Genomic DNA, 24,714 nt, shown 5'->3' on the forward strand with positions numbered 1-24,714 from the left:
TAGCTAGGGACGCACCGAACGCAGTTGTTGCTATGGTAGAGGGCAGTGGATGTATCCCGATGGACGCCTGACATAGCCCTATCAAGAAATGCGTTCCCATTGCAATATGAGAGAAGAAGCAGCCATGCGTGGTCCGGGGGGTCACATGTTTCACAGCCCTATTCCATACAATGGCTACATGTGGGTCAATTGGTCGGTCGCCTTAATAATTCACGATAGACTTCTCTAGGGACGTACTCGTTTGGTCTAATAAATCTGAGACGTTCTCAGACATCCATTAAAGTCCGGCTGGCTCTAAAAGTTTTGGAAGTGACTCTGCCATCTCGCAGACGCATATGCTGCCGTGGTAGACAACTGGCCACCACTGGCTATCACGTGAAATCAATTGTTGTATCTCTTCGAACACCGGAACTTCGATGCTTCACCAAACAAAATGAAAATCGGCTTTCAGGTAGGAGTGCAGCGTTGTCGACACAAGGGCTGCAAATATCGTGTTGTGTTAGCCTCGCTGCTTGTCAAATATATAGGATTTGTCATGACCTTTATATCACCATACACACCTTGATCTCACCACATGGCGTATTCATTTATACACGTCAAACTTATCATATCCTACGTGACGGCAACAAGCAAAAAGGAGTATTCGAAACTCACTACGATAGCAACAGGCGGCGCTCACTGACGTTTCCACGTTTTAGGTGCAAATATATGCCTTACAAAGCGTACAGGGGGACGACCACCACCATAGCTAAGTTGTAGACAATCGAACGCTTTATTCAAAAGTCGCAGGCTTGAATACTGTTGGTGGCAAGTTACGCTTTAGTCCACTTCTCTTTCTTCACAATCGCATTACAATTACTTCTATTAACATCCCCTACACATCTCTCGACTCTATTATCCGTTATTTCTCATTATTTTTAAGCTGTTCGAAAGGTATATAACCAATTTGTTTAGGGTGAGAGGGCGTAAGCGAGTGACAAATACGCTAAAACGAAATCTTTCGTTTATCCGATAATAGTCACGGTGGGGTCTTTCGCCATATTCACCCCCATTTTCGCCTGTAACCAGCATCTTTTTGTTGTATACAATGCACACACAGAGCAATGAGCTCGCGCAGAAGACAATGGACCAGCAGTGTCATAGGGCCTTGTCTGCAGGTGGCACCCGAGACGTTCTTAGCCCCGGTCGCTCAACTGGGAGCTCCCGTCCTGGGTACGTCGCAGTGGGACAGGCATACGCGTCAGACCGGCCGGACGAGCTATGCATCGGTGTGCCAAGAGAAACCAGTGATTAGAACGCCCAAGCACCCACTATGCCTCATGGTCGCCCGGCAAAAAGACAGCCACACTCTTCAAGTAAGTGGCCCTCAAGAGCGGTGTAATTACGCGTGCGCACATACATACATACATACATACATACATACATACATACATACATACATACATACATACATACATACATACATACATACTACATACATACATACATACATACATACATACATACATACATACATACATACATACATACATACATACATACATACATACATACATACATACATACATACATACATACATACATACATACGTGCACACACGGTCCTATCCACTATTCAAAAACGCAGTTTAGTTTCGGAATCGATTATTGTAAAGAAATGCCTCGAGAACGTGAAGAAGTGTTCTCCGGGTGTGAAGGTATGCACGATTGAATATATGAGTTCTTTTAATGACTGGCCTCTAAAAATTGTTTGCTAGTGTGGCTTTTATTGTGCGCTCTCTGCTCACCGTGTCTTTTAGCCCTGTGCCAAACTGTAAACATGCGTCGCACGTACAATGGTGGTTCACATTTATTGAGATGACCAATGTGGCTCAACCTTCTACAATGATTCACCTCGAGGAACATGCAGTTAACTTGGTGCACAAAGCCACGTGGTCACACATGTTCTCTGATGCAAAAACTTGTAGGTGGGCTATACGCACTTGCATTGTGTTCAAACCACTTCTCATCGTAAATGCACATACGCGAAACGTAGTCAGTCTGAGCGACCGAAAATCTCAGCGCTCGTCTTATCACTTTGCGTAACCAGCATACGCGCATTTAAAAAGTGGGCTTGATAATGACAAACCCAGGCTACGCACAATGAATTATCACTAGAATTAATTATCAAGGCTAGCGTGGTGGGTTTACATATATGTGATGACCGATCCCTATGATGATGGTCCTTTGTTCATTATATAACACTAACATTATAAACGTGCGAAGAATTCATAGCTTTAGATGCCATTGTTATAGGTATATATTTAAGGAAAGGTATATATCTAATGCTACGGCTATGTTTCACGTAACAATATGAAGATTTCCGAACACGCATCGCCTAAGTTTGAAAAGTGTGTGCGTGTGCGTGTGTGTGTGCGTGTGTGTGTGCGTGTGCGTGTTTGTGTGCGTGCGTGCGTGCGCGCGTGTGTGTGTGTTGGACGTACGGTAATGAGTCTGTTGCCTCAGTGGTGCGATGCACCGCGTAGACTTTTCGAAGCGTGCTGTCGCAGACATCCATCCATTTGGACATAGTTGCATACACCTCTGAGATTAATGCTCTAATGACGTTTGTTCAGGTGGCAACGTTCGCAGACGAGCGGGCGCTCAAGGAGCGCATGAACTTGACGTACTCGGACAACATGGCCATGGCTCCCGTGGCAGTTTTCGACATTGACCTTGACGACTTTTACGGAAAGTGTGGGAGGGGAATGTCCCCGCTCATACGAGCCATCGCCACCGGTCCCGTTTGACTGTGTCAGTGTGACGTCACTGAAGGAGGGCCGGCAGTCTAACGCGGACCTCGGAAGGGGATAGGCGAAGTCTTGGACAATATTAACCTCTCATATTGCGTCTCCGGCAAAGTTCTCGTTTCCGGATGGAGAACGTGATTTGCCTTTACTGGGGCGCGTGAAAAATGTGCGTGTTTTCGTTTCTGTTAGCAAAGGCTAAATAATGCTGCCACTAAATATAAAACACATGTAGAAGGCACTCTTTTCATTCCGACAGGAGTGCTACTACCGGCGTCCTCAGTCACTATATGAATTATTCAGATAGTCACCGGAAAACTACCTAAACAAAAGGATCAACATATCTATATCGGTAATTGTTTTCATACCACACAAATATATTTGTCCCAAAGAGTAGAAAAAAAGAACCTGCCATCTTATAGCAACATTGACGTTTTACATTTGTCAGGGTAATATGACCAGGGACAAGCGTGAAAATCCAATTGTGAGCAGATCAAGCCACTTAATTTATGTACTGAAATTGTGAATAAAAACAAACCTTCATTCAGGGAAGGGGAAAAAGAATTGAACAGCTAAATGGGTTTGTCTCTACGTCCTTGTCCTCACTGGTTTAAATACTTACTTCAAGAAATGTTATAATATGCAGTGCATCAAATTCAGGCTTACGTACCACCACCAGGTGCGTAGATACTGCATTATAAAAACAAATGTAGGCCAAATGTGTGAAGTCCACGGCGTGACTTCTACGTGCTTTCAGGTGAAAGCTCCGATGCGGAAAATTCATTTATATTTAAAACTGTGCGATGCATGTTTGCAAACACAACAGCCCGATGAAATATGGTCTCACTGCCTTGGCACATTGAGACTGCTCATAAAATCCAATATTCACTTCTGCGAAAATGGATGCTCAAACTTATAAAAGCTTCCCTCCGGCACTTGATAATAATTTGTGGTACAGTCACTTGTGCTGTTTTTAGGAACGAGAAAATGGAGTTTCACTTCTGTTCCTTGGATGCAGCCTGCAGGAACCTCGACTACGAAACTACCCTCGTGTCATACCACGAACACGCCTCTCATCACAGGTTAGAATGTTGAATTTTTTTCTCCTCACACAAACGTCAAGTGAGTACAAGCAATCACATACACAGAGTGGTAGACCCATACATACATGCCACCAAGGACACTACGCAGGATCAGTCCCAAGGTCTCTACTGTAAGCCCACACTGTGACACGATAATAACCCTTTCGACCACATGCTCTGGTTGTTCCCTGCCAACATGGGCACAAACGTTTCTGAACAGTCCTCCTGGGACTCGGGCATTCAAAGCACAGAGCTCATCGCACAGCTCAAGGAAGTCGAGAGGGACCGGGCCGTCGCCGAAGGACTCTGTCTGTCTGCCCCGACCTGGGTGGAGCCGCCGGAATTGGGGGAGGGGGGGTGGGGCTTTCAGCACCGCTTTTTTCCTCTCGGGGCCTCAATAAAGTTCATACTCACGTACTCACTCCCTAACTCACTTTTTCACTCAGTCGCTCACTCTCACTGACTTCATGTTCTTTACAGGTGCGCAAGTAACTATACCGCAAATACTACGTTATCATTACTGTAACTTCATTTTTTACCTACAAATAAAAACCTTCACAAACCATTTAGAAGCATTTTTTTACGTTCCCATAAATAAACTGAACAATAACTCTTTGCGTTGGGCCGAGACTTCTTTTTATTAGCTTGGCCCCATGAAGTTGGATATGAAATGCGAAATAATGAAAAGCACTTTTGTCCTATCTGTCCAATCATTTTATCTAGCCAACAACGGCTTTGTGCTCTCCTTGTCGCAATTTGTATACTCTCCTTGCCACTTTCTATGTACGAAGTTCGGCAGATTCCTTTTTTATCTTTTAATCCCTCTAGATGGCGCCAGCTGCAGCAAACTAAACAGCAGTGGTGCTCTCAAAGGTTGATTGATTGATTTGTGGGGTTTGACGTCCCAAAACCACCATATGATTATGAGAGACGCCGTAGTGGAGGGCTCCGAAAATTTTGACCACCTGGGGTTCTTTAACGTGCACCCAAATCTGAGCACACGGGCCTCGACATTTCCGCCTCCATCGGAAATGCAGCCGCCGCAGCCGGGATTTGAACCCGCGACCTGCGGGTCAGCAGCCGAGTACCTTAGCCACTAGACCACCGCGGCGGGGCGTGCTCTCAAAGGTCCACCTACTTACGTTGAACATCTACGTTCCAGAAGATGCTTTGCTGCACGGGACAGGTCTTATTTTCATGTGATCATGTACATTTTGAAAGCACATCTCGAGACCTGTAGTCCCAGAGAAGCCTATATAACGCAGCTACGCCGTGTGGTTTTCGGAGAAAAGGACAGCAAGTCTATTATGCAGTCACCGTGTGAGAACTACTTCGTGTTCGTATCTTTTAAAGAATGCCGTCTCGCTGGCCGAGTGAAATGTACGAGTTTCGTCCCTCCCCATCACGAGGTTTTGATCACCACAAGTTTGTCTCATTTTGCTGTCATATCGTTTAAGATTAGGCTCAGCGGGGCTATTTATCATGATTACCAGCACAGCATACCCGTCAAGAATCGATGCTCTCTCCAAGTCTAATTGTGTTACTCGCCACGCTAGGCAGGCGTTAGTCATTTTGATCTTGACGTGGGAGGAACGTTACTGCATATAAAGGTGAACATTGGGGGCACCGCTTTAACGGACCAAGGGTCACTACATTTAGTTCGTAGAGATTATTGAGGCAGTATGAAAGAGCTATTCTCCATGTTCGTAAGAGTGATGAATGGACAGGTATAAGAAAGCACAGTGAAAAGTTTTCAATACAACGTGAAGACAACACCATTCTTTTCACTTTATGCACTCTGGACACATTTTTGTGAACTTTCGTACAAGTTCACCCTAGTTCCGGCAAGAGTTAGCAATTTCACGTACCGATTCTTCGACAACGACAGCGCTCTCGTATTTTTGCGAACCTTCTTGCTGCAAAACCTGGGCGACTATTTTTATACAGTCCACATCCTAAATAATGCTCCAGCAGACAAATTTACTTATCCTCGTTACATTGTTTTTACACTGTTTTTGTACATTGTTTTTGGCTAAAGCTTAGACCGCTTTACGGTCGTTAGTGATTATTAAAGTGATTTTGTCAGACAAAATTATCAGGATCAGCAATCTTGTGCCTTTCTGACAAAGTTGTTAAAATTATCCAGTGTCGTTCACGCATCCTTTTAGTTTAGCGATAGAAGCGTTTATCATTCGCAAAATGAAACCTAAAACATGCGCGCTATTTCGCGTCCACATTGCGGTGAGAAATGTCCCCTATAGTGCTAATGCAACATCAGGCCTTAAAGTTCGAGACATCAGGTCTATTTTGTCGAGCACATCAATTCTGTTTCTTTCTAAGAAAACAACGATATTCGCGCACAAATTTCTGAGCCCCACAACACAATAAAGAACATATAGCACTGTCATGAAGCTCGTCAACAGTTATTCGCACGTCGTCGAACGTATCCTCTGGGGCTCCTTTGATGACGTCACCGAAAAAGTCAGCCGGGACCTGTGGCCAGGGCTCGAATAAGCGGCGACAGGCCGTTCCCGCATTCGCCGGCAAAGTCGTCCAGGTCGATGTCATACACCGCCACAGGTGCCAAAGCCATGTTGCTCGAGTACGTCAGGTTCATGCGTTCCATGAGTGCCCGCTCGTCGGAGAAAGTTGCAACCTGGACAAACGTCATTGCAGGGTTTTCATCAAGAGCAAGGCATTTACCTAAACAAGAAAAGAAAATATGTTATATCCACGAAGTAAATGATGGTGAGTGGGCGAAGCAGGGGGATTCTTCGGTGGTACTGTAAATCACCCGTGACTCTGACCACTCACTCGTGTAAATGAGTGACAAAGCAGTATGCAGTTATCTACAATGTTTATTGGTCCTAACTGGTATGATGTGTTGAGTTGAGAATTTCGATTTGCCTTCATTATTACCGCTTTGCGTTATTGCATCTAACCTGAAGCCGGCAAAGACAAGCCTGCGCACGTTCCTCTGGTAGTTGTGTGTTGCTGCTAGCCATAATAAATGTATCTTATATATCGAGATGTCATTTAGTGCCCAAGCTAGCAGTCAGTGTTCGTCATCCTCTTCTTCGTCTTCCGCGCCATCATCATCTCGGCTGCTGCGCTCGCAACGCCGCCAGTGGAACAGTCTTGAGCTTAAGGAGTGTCGCCTCTAAAATTTCACAATGTTTGAAACTGTGCGAACAGTTTCACTTGCGGGCATACTCTCGGTGAAAGGGCTACAGGCAAAGTGTCGACATTGTTGGTGAAACACTCGCTAGATAGACTGATTAGCAGCCAATTAAGTAGCAAATAAACAGACCAACAAACCAACTAACCAATCAAAAAACCAGCTAACCCACAAACCGACCGAGTCACCGACTAACGGACAGCAAGACTCCGTGTTAAGCATGCTTTGTGTTTGGCACAATAACTCTTGTTTGACACACGCAAGCAATGACACTCTCAGCGAAAGTTCAAGAAAAGCTAAATTTTTTGTGAATTGTGCACGCCTCCATCCCTATATGGAGTAGCTGTTGTACGTTACATGTGTTGCGATTGTAGATCTGTAAATCTCGATAAGAAGGCTGGAGGCTGGGTTTTCGTGTAGTCATTTAGTGGAAAACTAGTATGGAGGCATGTGAAGCCGTAAAATGGAAATATGTAGTCGCCAGCACCGCTGTTTTATCACTGATCGCGACGATACGGCAATGAAGCCACTGAAGTTGTACGTACGTACGTACGTATGTATGCATGCACGTATGTATGTATGTATGTATGTATGTATGTATGTATGTATGTATGTATGTATGTATTTATGTATGTATGTATGTATGTATGTATGTATGTATGTATGTATGCGTGTGTGTATGTATGTATGTATGTATGTATCTCAATAGTGCCAACGTCCCACTCATTCACGAATATCGCTTACGAGAATGTTCTGGTTCTCCATTTGACGGGCGACCATGAGGCACAACGGGTGCGAGTTCGTTCTGATCACGGGCTTCTCCTGGCAAACAGACGCATAGCTTGTCCGGCCGGGTTGACGGGTCTGGTTGTCCCACGGCGCCGTGCCCAGGACGGGAACCCCCAGCCGAGCGGCCGGTGCTACGAACGTCTCCGGAGCCACCTGCGAGAACAGTCCAGTCCAAGTAGATTTTTTTAAATATTTTATTACAAACCACCTTGGTCCGTGGTCACACCGGTCTCTTATTTTTCGAGTTAGTGTGCCTTCTGTGCGATCGTGGCTCCATTGTATAGCATCAACAAAACTATTGTGGTCACACTCCAGAGACACATTGGGAGACTATACTATAGCTGAATTATGCCACCATGATCATTACTGGACAAGAAGTGGCATTGAGCTTTTAACAATTTTCAATTCCCTCAGCTACTTCCCCTTTATTGGTGGGCTCACTTTACAACTTGTTAATGATTCCTCCTGTATCCTCACTGACCCGCCAAGGTCAATCAGCAAGTAACAGGCCGCGTTGCGAAGCCCGAGGACACCGGTATGATTCCCGACAAAGGCGGCAGCATTCTGCTGGGGTCCAAACGCAAACCACCCGTGTGTATACAGAGTTAAGTGCTCGTTAACGAATTACAGATGGTGAAAAGGACCCTAGTGTGTCGTACGAAGCCCTGTACCATTCTTGTGGCAAGTGTAGCTTCTGGAATCGATATTTTTAATATTTTTTACAGCGTAGTGAGACCCTGAAGTGATGCGAGACCTCGGCCAATGATTGCACGCCCGTGTAGTCGGTGTGTCTGCCTCTAGTTTAATTTGAATATGTTTTGGGGAGAATTAAGGGAAAGACAACCTAGCATCAGCCATTTAAAGCCTAGCAGTGACCTGAAGGCGACTTAAAAACAACATGCATCACCTAGCAAAGGCCTAGAAACAAACCATAGAAGCAATCATATTAGTGTTCAAAATTGTACGGTATTGCTGTTTCAACGCTTGCGCAACTGAGTGCAGGATACGGCATTTTTTTCTAAGCAGTTTCACGTAATCGAGTGTCTATATGTTCGAACGCGTGGTTACACAAAGAAGGCGTGGGGCTTGAGTCTTCATTATTGGCTTCCGTTGCGATATTCTGCTTATTGAAAGCGCCGTATATTGGCCGACAGTGAACGACGTGAACCGCGGGTACCAGAATTTCTATAAAACGATTTCGTAATTGCTATCACTTTAAGAAAAACAACAAGAGCTTTACTACCTATTCAATAAGATTCGCGCCCTGTACCCTTCAAGTGGGTCGGCGCAACCAGCATGAAATTGATTCTGAGACCTTGATTAAAGCGGACATCACGGCCCAGAGTTGTGCTGTCAAGCGCGAAAGCTTACCGCATTTTACCTAGATGTGAGAGACGTGAGTACAGCGTATAAAAGAGCGAGTTCCGGTGAACCCAACAATGTGCAGTGTTGCGCATTTGAACATATCGAAGTGGAGACTAATGGCTATACATTGTTAGCGGAAACGCCCGTTGAGACGACGTTGTCGTTTGTGGCATTCAAGATTACCCGGCCAAATTCGCGAGGCGATTTGAAAACTCTCCTGCATCATTAGGTTGAAAGACCAGCTTCTCACATCCGTAGATATACCGAGGAGAGCGTTTGACTGACTTACTCAGTGATAATCGGAAGGGCCAACTTGTAGCCATAGTATGGACAATGCTCATTGTTCTCTCAGGGTTCTCTCTAGAAGGGGAGGGACAAGTTTTATCTTAATGAGTTTCCCCTTCTTATTGGTCGTCACCTAAGATCAGTCTTCTCAATGAAAACGACCGTGAAAAATAAGCGATGGTGTGCTTTTTACAATCACCTGCCTTTGGTTTCCAATTACCTGCTTTTGGTTTCCAGATTTCCTACAATAACGACGGAAAGAGAACAGCTCTTTGAAGGCAAGAGCATGAGTCTTCCCTGGCCATTATTTTTACAAAAACGTTCATGAATAGAACTTCGCGCTTACAGGAATGACTGGACAGTTCCAACTGAATGAAGGCGCAGCGCAAACTTTGCGTACCTCCCCCCCTGCCTTCGATGCCTAGATTATGGCGTTGGAAGCTCCCTAACGCCCTCTAGCTTACACCTAAGGACAGATCTAATAAACACTTGTGTGGTTGAGCAGTCAGTAAGTCAAGTTACTTTCCTGAAAGAACCTTATTGTTGGTACTACATAAGGGCTGGCATTAGGAACTTCACTTTAGAAATAAAAGTAACCAACAGAAAGAAAACAAATGTACACATTTCTTCACCTTAAAGGAAAAGATGACCAGTGATAGTGGAGGCAGTAATGTCGAACGCCATGATTACCTATTAGACGCGCGTTCCCCTTAGGACCGCGACTACATTAAACCTACGCCGCTTTCATCGTGGCCGACGCACCGAAATACTGTATCCTAGACGCCAATCGTCGTCCGACTTGGGTAGGCTGCTGAGCGCCGCGTTGAAGACGTCAGCCGCGTCGCTGTGATCCCCGCTGCATCTGACGGCGTCACGCATCGATGGGTTCGCAGTGTGCATGTGTGTTTTGATGATGATAAAGTCGACTAAACCAATGACCTTGTCCAGGCTGTAGACATGTAGCCGTGACTTCACTGGTGGAACGCTTATGATGACATCAATAAACTGTCTCTTTAGGTCATTGATTAGCTCTACGAAGGCGCCGCTGCCCGTTCCGGGGTTGCAAGGTTCTCCCGGATAATCCCAGTCCACGTTCACTCCCTGCGTGAAACATTAACGACCCAGTTGCATTACTGATCTTGGTGAAATGTTCCACAGCTATGTTTAAGAATGGCATGGTAAAGGTTACTGTGCATAACGGAAGTCTACTACACAGATCATCACCGCGTTTCCTAACGCAACACTTGAGAAACGCTACCTATGTGTTTCGGTTTTGCTTCGTGCGAGAGTTAAATTTCGAGAAAGTGACTTCTTCGAATGGGCGATGACTTGTTTATGCAGCTACTTAATGCAAAAAGGCGCCTTGCCCCACCGCGATAATCTAGTGGCCGAGGTACTCGGCTGCTGACCCGCAGGTCGCGGGATTGAATCCAAGCTGCGGCGGCTGCATTTTCAATACAGGCGAAAATGCTGTAGGCCCGTGTGCTCAGATTTTAGTGCACGCTAAGAATCCCAGGTACGAAATTTCCGGAACCTTCCACGACGGCGTCTCTCGTAATCATATGGTGGTTTTAGCACGTTAAACCACACATATCAATCAATCAAGAAGGTGCCTTTTGATAGTCACTGCATGAAAAAAATGAATTTCGCTCAGGTTACAACACATGGCAGTATTACATTTCAAACTAATTACAATTTCTTAGTATTACTAATGACTTTGCCACAAATTCCTCAAACGATACTGAATTGAAATATGAATTTAAATACTCAATAATGTGGGCCTAAACAAAGGGCGTGACATTCAATCAGGCATTCCTGCCTTTTTGGCTTCTTCTAGACACAACAAATGCACATTTTATTATTTGTAGTTCTCTGAAATAAATATGAATATGAATATTATTCGAGACGTCATTGGTAAGCAGCATCAATGACACAGAAATTGAACTCCAGGATGATAGCTATTGGGTGGATTCTCCACTGGGGACGTGTTTCAAAACAGCCTTTTCGTGAACTCTTTCACGCACAGTACTCCCTTTTTAGCGGGGTACAGCGTTTTATTTAAAAAATGGCAACCTTTTTGCATAAACTTTTATCGTGCAAGACGCAAATAATTAGCAATTTTAGTTCATAAAAATATGAGGTTGTCACTTGAGGTGACAGCCATTCAGTAAGAGTCTACTGGTCGCTTTCGGTGAAAGTACAGCTGTTCATTTTTACTGTCTATAGCGTCAGCTGCTCGCAGAACATGCCTTCCTGCACTATTAGCATAGTACGAACAGCGCATACACACACAGACACACACACACACACACACACACACACGCACCTTGTGGCAAGGTTCTGACAGATTACCATTTTTTTTTTCACTTTGATTGCCCTAGCTGCTGTACCGAGAGTTCATCACGTGAGCCTATAACGCGGCTGCATTGTATCGTACCTACTTACTCTGACGAAGGCCGTGCCATGGCTGAAACGTTAGTAAATACAATTTCCTTTTCAAATGTGCTATCTGCAAGTTCATTCACTATAGAAAATACCCAGACCTGACATGCCTTCCCTTCTATATATATATATATATATATATATATATATATATATATATATATATATATATATATATATATATATATATATATATATATTGTTACGAGTAATTATAGCGCCTGGTACTATATAAACTTTTTATTTAGGGCGAACTTGTGCCCGTAAACTCAAAGCTAAAAATGGTCAGCCTAGAATGCCTCTTGCTCGCTGACTTCAGCTTCGTCGGTCTCTTCCTCTGCCCCTCCAGTCTCGTGCCAGTACCGTGGCGTAGCATCGTGGAGCGTGCAGGACGGCGTTCCATGGTGCGGCTTTCTTGCTACTTGCTTGGCGGCTTTTACGAACGCGAATTGTGGCAGCGTCTTCTGCGATGTTCGAGCTGTGGCATTAGTCCCCCTCCTAACACGCATCGCCCCAATGCGTAGAGCCGGCTGACAGTTTCTAAACAATAGGACTGGTCCTTGTCTTAGACGACGGGAGTCAGTTCACTTGTTGAGTTCCTGTCGTCGTACGGTTTCATCCGTACTACATGTACAACTTCCGGGATATTCCGGCGTCGTGTTGTGCCTACTTGACCTTCAGGGATCACTTCGTAGTTTAATGGGCCTAGCTGACGAAGAACCCTGTAAGGGCCAAACTAGCGCCGCATAAGCTTTTCTGATAGACCACGTGCATGTACAGGCGTCCAGACCCACACTTGGTCTCCAGGAGAGTACTGAACATCCCTTCGTCTTAGATAATAACGGTGCGCGTCGATGTCCTGCTGTTGAATGATGCGGTTCCGTGCTAGTTGTCGCGCCTCTTCTGCCCTTTCTACATATTCGCTTATGTCAGGGTCCTCTTCATTCGTGCTGTTGACAGGCAGCATCGCGTCTAATGTCGTTATTACTGTCCGACCATAAACAAGTTGAAATGGCGTGAAGTGGGTTGTCTCTTGTACTGCGGTATTGTATGCAAATGTAGCATGCGGTAATAAGGTGTCCCAAGTCCGATGCTACGTCCACATACATCGCGATCATGTCAGCAAGCGTCCTGTTCAGCCTTTCAGTTAACCCGTTAGTTTGCGGATGGTATGCGGTAATTCTGTGGTCGGTGTGCGTTACCTTCATGACAGACTGTACTAGCCTGGCAGTGAACGCAGTTCCTTTGTCAGTTATAAGGACTTTAGGTGTGCCATGTCGCAGCACTATCTGGGTCACAAAAAACTGAGCCACTTCATTTGCCGTTCCTTTTGTGAGAGATGACGTCTCAGCATACCGGGTCATGTAGTCGGTTGCTACAACTATCCAGCGCTTCCCAAACGATGACATAGGAAATGGTCCTAGCAAATTCATTCCGACCTGCTCAAACGGGATTTTCGGTGGCTTTGTCGGTTTCAAAAGACCTGCTGGTTTTAGGGGTGGTACTTTGCGTCTTTGGCATTCTCGACATGATCTTACGTAATGCTGTACTAAATCCATCAATTTTGGCCAGTAATATCTCTGGCGGATTCTTGCCAAAGTCCTACTAATGCCCAAGTGACCTGCCGATGGGTCATCATGACACGCGTCTAAAATTTCCGCTCGCAGTGATGATGGTATCAGCAGTAGGAACGTTTCACAGGTGTGTTGAAAGATTCTCTTGTAGAGAACGTTGTTGCGGAACGCGTAGGAACGTAGTCCACGGACGAAAACTCGCAGTACATCGACTTGCTGCCCCTCTAAATATTGAATGAGCAGAAGTAATTCTGGGTCCATTCGCTGATCATGAGCCATCTCCGACGCATTCACAGCTCCCAGAAATGCGGAGTCTTGTTCATGCTCAGGAAACGAGGTCTGGACTGGCGCTCGTGACAAGCAGTCCGCGTCATTTTGCTTGTGGCCAGACTTGCAGACTACGGTGATGTCATATTCTTGTAGACGCAGGCTCTATCTAGCAAGTCTTCCGGAAGGATCCTTGAGGTTCGCAAGCCAGCACAATGAATGATGGTCACTGATGGCTCGGAGTGGTCTACCGTATAAATATGGACGGAACTTACTGATGGCCCACATAACTGCGTGACATTCCTTTTCCGTAGATGAATAATTATACTCACCTTTCGAAAGAGTGCGGCTCGCATAATCAAAAATTTTTCTTCCCCGTTCTGCCATTGAACAAGAATAGCACCGAGGCCAACGTTGCTGGCGTGCGTATGAATGTCTGTTTTGGCATCTTCGTCGAAATGAGCGGGTATGGGAGGTGACTGCAAACGCCGTCGTAACTCAAAGAAGGCGTCTTCTTGCTCTTGGTGCCAGATAAATGGTACACCTTCCTTCATAAGCCGTGTCAGTGGTTCCGCAATCTTAGAGAAGTTTTCAACGAAGCGCCTATAGTAGGCACAAAGCCCCACGAAACGTCGCATAGCTTTTTTGTCTCTTGCCTTGGGAAATTTTCAACCACAGTGATTTTATCCGGATCTGGGTGGACACCGTGAGAACTGACAATGTTCCCGAGGAACCGAAGCTCCCGGAATCCAAAGTGGCCCTTTTCGGGTTTGATAGTAAGTGCAGCCTTACGAATAGCGTCCAGTACCGTTCTCAATCTCTGTACGTGCTGCTCGAACGTAGTGGAAAAAATTACTACGCCATCAAGATAGACAAGACATGACTGCCATTTGAGGCCGGAGAGCACAGTGTCCATCATCCTCTGGAAGGTAGCGGGAGCAGAACACAAACCAAATGGGAGTGCTTTGAACTCTGGAGTCCGTCGGGTGTCACAAACGCCGTCTTTTCCCGATCTTGTTCGTCGACTTCTATTTGCCAGTACCCGCTCTTTAGATCCAACGATGAAAAAAAGTGAGCATTGCGCAGTTTATCCAACGTATCGTCGACTCGTGGGAGTGAATACACGTCTCGCTTCGTGACGAGGTTGAGTTTTCTGTAATCAACACAGAACCGCATGGTGTTGTCCTTCTTCCTCACCAGTACTACCGGCGATGCCCATGGGCTCTTGGAGGGCTGCATGACATCGTCGTCGAGCATCTCCTGTACTTGCTTCTTTATCGCCTCCCTTTCTTTCGGGGCTACTTGGTATGGATGCTGACATACTGGTCTAAGATGCCCTTCGATTACAATACGGTGCTTTGCTACAGGTGTACGTCCGACTTTCGATGAAGAGAAAAAACACTGCGAATTCCTTGATCAACTCCACAATCTGGTCTTTCTGCAGAGATGAAGCTCTCGGTCAATATCTATTTTCTCGAGGACACTGTCCACTGTTGAGGGCGTTGTGGGTACTTTTCCTAAGGTGCAAACATCTGAAACTTGTACGTAGTCGTGAAGTGATGCTATGGCTGCTCCCTTCGCCATATGCTGTACCTCGTTGGTAAAGTTAGTCAATAGCACATCAGTGTATCCGTTCCGCAGGTTCACTAGACCTTTCGCCACGCGTATCCCTTTTGTGAGTAGCAGTTTGATATTTCCATCAGCTAGTCCGGCATAGTCACGAAAAACTTCGCTTTTCACAGAAACTGTCACGCTGCTACGTGGCGGCAGTGTCACACCTTCATCCACAATACGAAGAGACAAAACAATTGGTTGCTCCGCATGACACACGGCAACAGCGTTCTCTGTAGAGAAAGAAACTTGGGATTTCTGCAAGTCGATGATGGCACTGTTCGCTTGCAGGAAGTCCATGCCCAGAATTGCCTCACGGAAACATTCGGGGAGAACAATAAAACTGCAGACATACACAAGGTCTTTTATTCCCACTCTCGCTGTGCACATTCCTATGGGGCTGACTAAATGCCCTCCGGCGGTGCATATCTGCGGTCCGGTCCAATGAGTGAGCACTTTCTTCAGCTTCTTTGTGAGCATGCTACTTATTACTGAGTAGTCTGCACCTGTGTCTAATAACGCTATGGTTTCCACGTCGTCGATTCTGACTTGTAGCTCGGATGTCACGTCACCATAACTGCGCTTGTCCGTCATTGTGTCAGTGTCGTCGACTGATCCGGTTAGCGATGGAGGGTTTTCAGTTTTCTGAAAATCAGCGGCCCTGCCTCCATAGGTCACTGCTTCTAGTTTTCCCGTCGAGGGCTTGGTGAACGACGCCTCGGGAAAGTAGATGATGGGTGTGGACTCGGCGACCTATGGCGCATTGGTGCAATCGACCGCGATTCATGTCGCTGAGTGTTTGGATATGCATAGCGCGAAGATAACTATTCTTCGATTTCGAAAGGGCGCTCACCGTTATGAGGGCAAGGTGCATTCACTGGGAAGCCACGTAGGCCGACCCGACTGTAGTGGCATGTCCGATAAAGATGACCTGCCTCCCCACAGTGGTAGCAGAGGGGCCGCCGGTCTGCCGTGCGCCATACATCACTTTTGCGGGGTCTGGCTTCTGGCATCGGCGGTGGCGTACTGCGAGGAAAGGTCGGTGGCATAACGGGAGCTTGTGCAAAGCTCGGGCGTCTCATGTCTCGCCGTACAACTTGCGCGTACGACAGCTTTGGCTGAGGTTCCAGTTGCGTGTGGTGTGGCACCTGAGGCTGCGGTTGAATAATTGCTTGTCGCACTTCTTCACGTACAACGTCTGCGAATGATGGCATCACTGGAGGACTTTGGAGAGTTGCAGTTTCTGGAGCTCCTCCTTAACAATAGCCCTCACCATTTCTTGGAGGACGTCAACGTTGGTGGGGAGGGTTGTTGGCTCCGCCCTGACTGAAGAGACGCTGAATTCTCTGTTGTACAGTCGCGCACGTTGTTGTAGTGTCCTTTCCATGGTCGATGCCTCGGACCGGAACTCCGCCACAGTTCGCGGTGGCTTACGCACCAGGCCTGCAAAAATCTCTTCTTTTACTCCGCGCATTAGGTGCCGCAATTTCTTCTCTTCGGCCATGTTTTGGTCGGCTTGGCGGAAGAGCCGCGACATGTCTTCTATGTACATGGCCACGCTCTCTTTATTCCGTTGGTTTCTTGCCTGAAGAGCAGCCTCTGCCTTCTCTTTGCGGTCCGTGTTCGGATAGGTTGCGATTAGCTCTCATCGGAAGTCGTCGCACGACGGCAAGGATGCTTCGTGGTTCTCAAACCACGTACGTGCCGAATCTTGCAGGGCGACGTAAACGTAACGAAGTTTTCGGGCTTCGTCCCAACCATTCAATCGTGCAACGCGCTCGAAGCCTTCAAGCCAGTCCTCGGCATCTTCAAAGGTCTCACCGTGGAAGACCTCTGGTGTACGTGGCGAATCCACAATGAGGTGAGATGGAGATGGCATCGACTGGGTGGCCATCGCAGTGACGCTTGTGCTTGAGGTCTCGACAGGTCTTGATGGGTCAATTAGGGGGCCAAACTCGGGCTGCTCACCACGTAGTCGGCAACTCGTGCGTTGGTGCACAGGTGTCGATTCTGCTGGCATCAATCTTCTCGGATCTGGGCTTCTCTCCCTTGCCTGTGGTGGGCTTGGAATCATACCCAGCACGTCCACCAGATTGTTACAAATAATTATAGCACCTGGTACTATATAAACTCTTTATTTAGGGCGAACTTGTGCCCGTAAAGTCAAAGCTAAAAATAGTCAGCCTAGAATGCCTCTTGCTCGCTGATTCCCACTTCGTCGGTCTCTTCCTCTGCCCCTCGAGTCTCGTGCCGGTCCCGTGGCGTAGCATCATGGTGATGAGTGCAGGACGGCGTCCCATGGCGCGGCTTTCTTGCTACTTGCTTGGCGGCTTTACGAACGCGAATTGTGGCAGCGTCTTCTGCGATGTTCGATATATATATATATATATATATATATATATATATATATATATATATATATATATATATATATATATAATGCAGAACGGTGCATGCTTCAGAGCATGAGCCGTCGAAAATTTGACACGTAGGGCTCACGTGCTTCAAAAGAGAAAAAAACGAAGAAAAGTTGGCTACCTGAAGTGACCACCATGCTGGCATCAGTTAAATAAGCTTCCTCTCCCGGTTATATTGTTATGGTTTTCAAACAGCTCCATCATGCTGATTATCAGTCTCATAGTCGGCAAAGCGTATGGGCATTGTTGAATCAGCTTGGTTTGAATGTGAGGAATGTGGCCTTCCAGAAGCGTTGTTGAGGGATTTCTGTTCAGATTCCTTTTGCCTTTTCTGTTTATTTCGCTCGTTCCCACGATCGAAGTTTAAAATTCGTACGAAACTTCTGTTTGTTTTCTTACATCTTAGCAAAATGTTTTTCCTAAGAAAAGCGGACATTCTATTTTACATTAGAACGCATATATAAAAATAATGAACAACTTCCTTGAAAGTAGTTTTCCTAAATCAATTCATCATTAGCAAATTACGAGATCAAAGAAGTAATTATTTAGGTAACACATTACAGGAACAACAAATTTAGTCACTGTAACTGTACAGTGTATCTATGTTTGCCCACCACGGTGGCGTAGCGGTTAGGGTGCTCAAAAGCTGACTCGAAGGTCACGGACTCGATCTCGGTCGTGGCAGTCGCATTTTCATGCAGGCAAAATAGAAAAGGCCCGGGCACGTAAAGCGCTAGATAATGTTATTTGCATTATTTTGTTACTGAAAGGCCTGGAAGGTATCGACTGTTTTTTTTAGTATGACGCTAAACTGATTCTGATGCACAGCGTCGCGATTGAAGTTCGCGCAATCACTTATCCATTGGATCTGTGTACGTCTTTTAGATCTGAAGCTAACGTCATGAGTCACACTGGCGAGTATGACTCTGGCAAATATGATGGCAGGTATACTGGCAACTATGATTCATACCGTCCATGGGTTAGTGAGGCTGCCCGAACTTGCCACAACCTTGCACAACAGTTTCTGGGTAGACAACAGCTTATCACTCTAGCAAGTATGAGGGCAAGTATACTGGCAACTATGAATCTTACCGTCCACGGTTGAAACGGGTTGTTAAGCTCAAGCCAAACGTACGCCACCAATCGTCGCCGAGTTTCGGGGTTACCGACCATTAAAGACAAATTGGCGTTGTCTTCGCGCGCTCCGCCCAAAGCGAAGTACACGGAGATGTTGTTGCCCCGGTGCGAAAGTTGGCCGTTGTAAAGCATTACTAGCAAGGAGTTCTTGTACGTCTTTGCACTTGGGTACTTCCACACGATGCTGCCGTCTTTCACGTCTACAGCATAGCCATACCAGAGTATCGCCGTGCAGTAATGGACCGGGATAAAGTCAGGGAAGTAGGTGTCCTGGAGCCGCCAGTATCTGAAAGCAACAGCATGGACTTCAAGTTAGCGCGCTAAGAATGTAATCTTGATCGCATATCAAACAGTATCTGAGGGCATGCTATGGCGGTTCGTGTCGCGTACGTAGTTAAAGCTCGCAAAAGCTCTATATTAAAAGCGCATGCGTTATCATTCTACCATCTGCATGTGCTACAATGTATGCCTAGGAAACCTTCCTTTTCTTTGCCGCGAATTACATCCAGTGTTAAGATTAGTAATCTTCCGTATTACCGGCGTGTGACCAACACCTGAAAGCTGGTGCCTTGGCTGTTGCAGCAAGAGTATTTTAAAGCGTAGGACAAACAGCTTCAAAAGAACCGTTTTTGTTGTACGACCCTGGTTCGTATGTCTAAAAAACATGATCACTCCGAAAATGGAACTTACGAGTTAGGATCAAGAGGAACCGATAATCTTCAAATATTCCAACCATTCGCGACAACTACGAATTCAACCCCGAGTCACCGCACTGTGACACTCCTAAGAATTCGCCCACATGCGTCTGCATCCGATCAGGACTTGGATTCTTGTGAACGGATACTGTAAGATCGTTTTGTTTGGTTAGAAACACGCCCTCGATCGAAATGCAATCAAAGAAGAATATTGGAGACAACATAGGACCAAAATAGAGAATTTTCATAAGCTTCACGCGGCTCTGTCATGAAAATTAGTCTCACCCACGTCTAAAACGCTGTAAACTATTCTTATTACTTGCACTCACAAACCAGGCCATTGAAATGCATCAATGACAGCAATGAGGTCTAAAGTTTGCCGACCATTCGCTCTTTGTCTGGTACAATAGGTGAACGTTGAATAAGTAAGTGGAAAAAGCTGAGACCCATATCGCGAAAAAACCGTGTGCACGTTAAAATTCATCGCTATGCGAAGAAATATTGTCATTCTTGCATAAAATTGAGCATCCAGTCCATATTTCACACGTAATCTTTTTCCCAGACGTGAGACACACGATGAATTTACTGAGGCGGCTGCTGGCAAAAGAAGGCTGAAGCCTTTATATGCCACCTCAGTTCCAGAAGTATTTAGGAAATGCTGGCTCTCTCAAGGAACTCCACAAGAGAAGGAGGCATGAGAGCCTTTTGACGTGAGGTTAGGAAATGGTCCGAGGGGCCCGAATACAAGTCTGATTGCTGACTTAGTGCATAATCTGACACTCACTTAGCGTTAAAGACGCAGATGACTGGTCGCTGCTGTATGTCCTTTGTGGTCGTATTCAGAGACTTTCCCGTGGGCACCGGGGCCGACGGCGCAGGGGGCCTTTCGTCCGGTTCCATCTCCTTGCTGCAGAAATCTTGTATGGTCTCTCCCGGTTGCAGAAAAAAGCCCTCATCAGGGTCAAAGGTCACACGAGGTAAACCAGGAGATGTCTGTTACAAAACACAAAACGACAAGCAGTTATTATAATATCATAGTTTCAGTATGTCGCGTACAAAAAACTAGTGGTGCGTGAATGGTAATGACACATAAAAAGTACACCAAAAGTGCTCTTTGTCGGCAATATTGATTGCCAAGGAGAACGGTTCGATATACTGCAGTAATTAGAACGAAGGCATCGAAGAGGACTAACCAGGCAACACATGCACTGGTGTTACGACAACGTTCATCGAAGAAAGTTCCACCCCCTCCTGGTCATCCTATATTTCGCAAATTTAGTTCCTTACTGCACTGCTGGTTATAGCTCACTTTGCAACAAGATGCAATTGTTAGGTATTCAATTACCAGAAAATATAATTTATTTACCCAGACTTTTGCAGTTTCATATTATTAATTGATGAATTTAAAAATTGCAATAAAATGTAATGTGTTCCGTACAGCACTGATTCATTCCGCATTTCAGTTACAGTCTCCGCCGTCGATCGCGTGACCCGTCTTCTGCCTTACGAGGCTCCTACTTGCCCATCGCTTTGTCAGACAACGCATTCTATAGTGAACGTGAACACGGGCAGCAAGGCCAATGTCACAGTAAGAAGAATTCATACATCCTTACGCTAATCCTGACCCGTACTTCAACCCCTTGGTGCATACATTTAGGGGCGAAGCTTCTTGAGTCGGGAATAATTCCCTCCTCCGTATTTATCTAAAATGTAGTCAGTGCCACCTCTAGTTTGTGACTTGGTCAATAGATGGTGTTGTGTGCATATGTCCTTGGAATAATATAACTAGATGGTTTTAGTTGTTTTCAGAGCATATTCACGGAGTGAATGATGATGAGTGGTACCAAGCGTCCGTAAGTCTGTCTGTTCACCCGTCCGTCCATCTGTCCATCTGTACGTGCTTCCGTCCATCCGTGCGTACGTTCCTCCATCTGTCTGCCCAAGTTTCTTTCCATCCTTCTATCCATCTGTCTGATGGTTCATGCTTCCGTCCACCTTTCTATCCATCCGTCCGTTCACCTCTCTGTCCGTTCGTGCTGCGTTTGTCCATCCATGCGTCCGTCTGTGCCTCTGTAGATCCGTCTGCATGTCTGTCCTCTATGCTTCTAACTGTCCCGGAATTCGACCGTTGGTCCGTCCGTCTGTACGTCTGCCCTTCCCTCTATCCAGACGTGCGTGCACCCGTGTCCATCTGTCCGTTCGTCGTTTCGTTCGTGTGTCCGTGCTTCCGTCACTCCGTCCGTCGGTCAATCCATTCGTGTGTCTGTGCCTCCGTCCGCCTGTCTGTCCAGACGCATGGACGGATGGACACACGGACATATGAATGGACGCTTAACCTTAGTCATCATTCACTCTATGGATATGCTGTGCTTTTCTGCAATCTAATCGATAAACATGAAGATGGCTTGTGTCAGAGAAGCTTTGGCATATGTCTGCATACTGTGTATTGGGTAGTATGCTTTACCACGAGCAGTTGCACGCGTGATATGAAAACGTATAATACGCTCAGTAACGTATGTGTCTTTTCTAATGAGTGACTGGCTTTAAACTCTGACGTTCTTATGACAATCACATCTTCTTATGCCCCACGATAATGCAATGTTGTATAGCACAATATTACTGTGATATTACATGTACTGTGAAGCATGTATTCAGCATTCAGCATGCGTGTGTTGTGTGTTTTTAAAACATGAACGTGATTTTCACTAGATTTTCAAACACAGAAAGTCATTTTCACTATATTTTTTAGTATAACATTCGCTTTCTACGTTAACGAACCCAGATCTATCCCCATTCTGACTCAGAAATATTTATTATTCATTTTACTTAAATCTTTTTTTTTTCGATTTCACGGTCACGCACAAGATGATTTCCCACTCACAACCAACAACGCACACGCCAACGCCTACAGCGGAATTTCTGGGAAACGGACTCTTTAAGGCCGCGTTCACACTGAGCATTCCGGCCGCCGAAAGTTCTCTGAATTCGGTTCGGCGGCGCCGGGATCCGCCGAAAGGGCCCTCTCCGCGCCGACCGCTCTCCGACCGATTTTTGCGGCGTCTGCCGCCGAATCGGTCACCGCGGACCAATAGGAGTGCTAGTCAAGGAATTTTGAAAAATGGCGGCCAAGCCCTTCTCACTTGTTATGCAGCAGTGCACGTAACTGAATGTGGAAAGCAACGGGAGTTTAACCTACTGTGTGCCTACTTCGCCTCCGTATTTCGTGAAAGAGGTGACCGAGCTTGCTGTTGGCGTGACCGAGCTTGTTGCGGTCTTGCAGAGCAAAACGAACCCACCAACGCCGCTGGCGTCGGGGGGTTTTCTGCTCTTCGTGCATTACAAGACAGCCACTTGCCAGCAAATTAAGCAGTACTGTCTTTTCTTGCTTCTTGCGTACGAGAATCGTCGAAGTATACACCACCGTATAGCGTAGTGGCGTTTGGGAGCCGCGACAACAACCGGGTGACAGCGCATCCATCCCGCGTTCGCCCCGTAGTAGATGGCATATTCGGCGGCGCGGGGCGCGTTCAGTGCGAACGACGCTGCGTTTCGGCGGCAGGGGAATTTCGGTCGCTGTAGAAAGCGGATGTTTCAGTGTGAACTAGGCATAATGCTTTCGCGTTCACGGAATACGTGCCTGTTCTTGCCACTCCACCAAAAAAGTCACGTTATGCATTGTCTCACCTTCGGTATGGTAAAAGGCGAGGACACGCCGGTGACCCTTGTAGCCACACCAGGGATGACCATGGAGGTCGGGAATGCCCTTCCCGGGCACGTGAAGAACGTCAAGAACACGACCATCGGGATGAGCGCTGTGATGAAAACTGTTGAGGACAGCATCCACAGCAGCTGCCACCAACGACTGTTCTGGAGACCTGCGTATGACTGCGACTAAAGCGCAAGAGACAGCTCTTAGAATGTCGCCATGGTGAGAGGTTGGGTTGGACTCGGGAGAAACAATGCGTTAATACAATTGAAAAAAACATAGTCGCATAGCTAACTGCAATGAAAACGCCGATGAAAGAGAAACCTCTCCTAACAGCTTTCATATAATTACAGTGATCATATCAGGAGATGGCGTTTTAGATGCGAAGTAGAGTATTCCATAGCCTGTGTCCCTCCCTCCCTGTGGCGGCATCCACCCCCACTGCGCATGCACATCTCCTCTACGTCTCTCTCCCCCCCCCCCCCCCCTATCTTCCCCTTCTCCCTCCTGAGTCAGCGGCAAAGGAAACAAGACGATTCCTCGGTACACGCGATCACTATGTAGTCCTTGGTCGAGGGTCATGCGGCGTTCCACACTTCTATGAGACAGAGCGCGCCTGCTTTAGATAGCACGGTATGACGTTTGATGTCTCACGCCTGTGCGTGGTGGGGCCGGCTGTTTATGAGGGCTATAGTTATGCTTACCAGCAGCGTTAGTCAAGTAGAGGTTCTTAATGTTGGCGCACCTGCTTAAGACGACGTAGATGGGCTTCTGTGGGTGCCGTTCACCATATCTCTGCTGCTTCGCTTTCACGCATGGTTCCGTTTAGCGAAAGATGGCACGATATTTTACCTATCTTAATTTCCCCTTTCCCTTTTTTGAAGCTCTCTGCATCTCGTGAGACTTGACACTGCCTTTGCGATCGGTCCCGCTTTGACCAGGCGATGGTGTTAATTGAACACTTCATCATACGACGCCAATCATCAAGTCATCGGTGGTATTACGACGTGATGTCATCCTGGCTTCATCTCCACTTGATAACACAACTGCTGGCGCCATCTCCGTTCACAGTGCCACCGGATGCTGAACATCTATACTCATGCAACAATCACCTATATATAAGGCTTTTTTTTTTCTAACCTTAAAGCGGATCTCGTATCGTTGGCCGTGTATGTATCATCGTGTCGGCTTTTGTTTGCGAGCAAAATCTGATAATCTGTCGTATATATGTTTTGGATACACGTTCTGCTTACACTGAAGTATTTACATCGAAGAGAGCCAGTCTGATTTGCAGTAAACGACATGATATATGGATATCATTTTCGACTTGGCGTCAACAGCGTTCACCGGCATAAAAAACGAAATTCACAATTTATGGTG

General features: G+C 46.3%; 1 protein-coding gene across 1 annotated transcript; it reads right to left on the reverse strand.

The window, feature by feature from the left end:
• Nucleotides 1-6,350: 6,350 nt before the first annotated feature.
• Nucleotides 6,351-23,429, reverse strand: LOC119181660 (chitinase-3-like protein 1). Its single transcript, XM_075874665.1, has 6 exons — nt 23,313-23,429; nt 20,413-20,621; nt 18,889-19,219; nt 10,248-10,586; nt 7,791-7,988; nt 6,351-6,524 (listed from the first exon to the last, which is right to left on the reverse strand). Exons 1-6 carry the CDS (start codon nt 23,427-23,429, stop codon nt 6,351-6,353), a joined length of 1,368 nt encoding a protein of 455 aa, XP_075730780.1.
• Between the last annotated feature and the right edge of the window lie 1,285 nt (nt 23,430-24,714).

The sequence above is a fragment of the Rhipicephalus microplus genome, chromosome 10, assembly GCF_043290135.1.
Source record: "Rhipicephalus microplus isolate Deutch F79 chromosome 10, USDA_Rmic, whole genome shotgun sequence".
Taxonomy (NCBI): domain Eukaryota; kingdom Metazoa; phylum Arthropoda; class Arachnida; order Ixodida; family Ixodidae; genus Rhipicephalus; species Rhipicephalus microplus.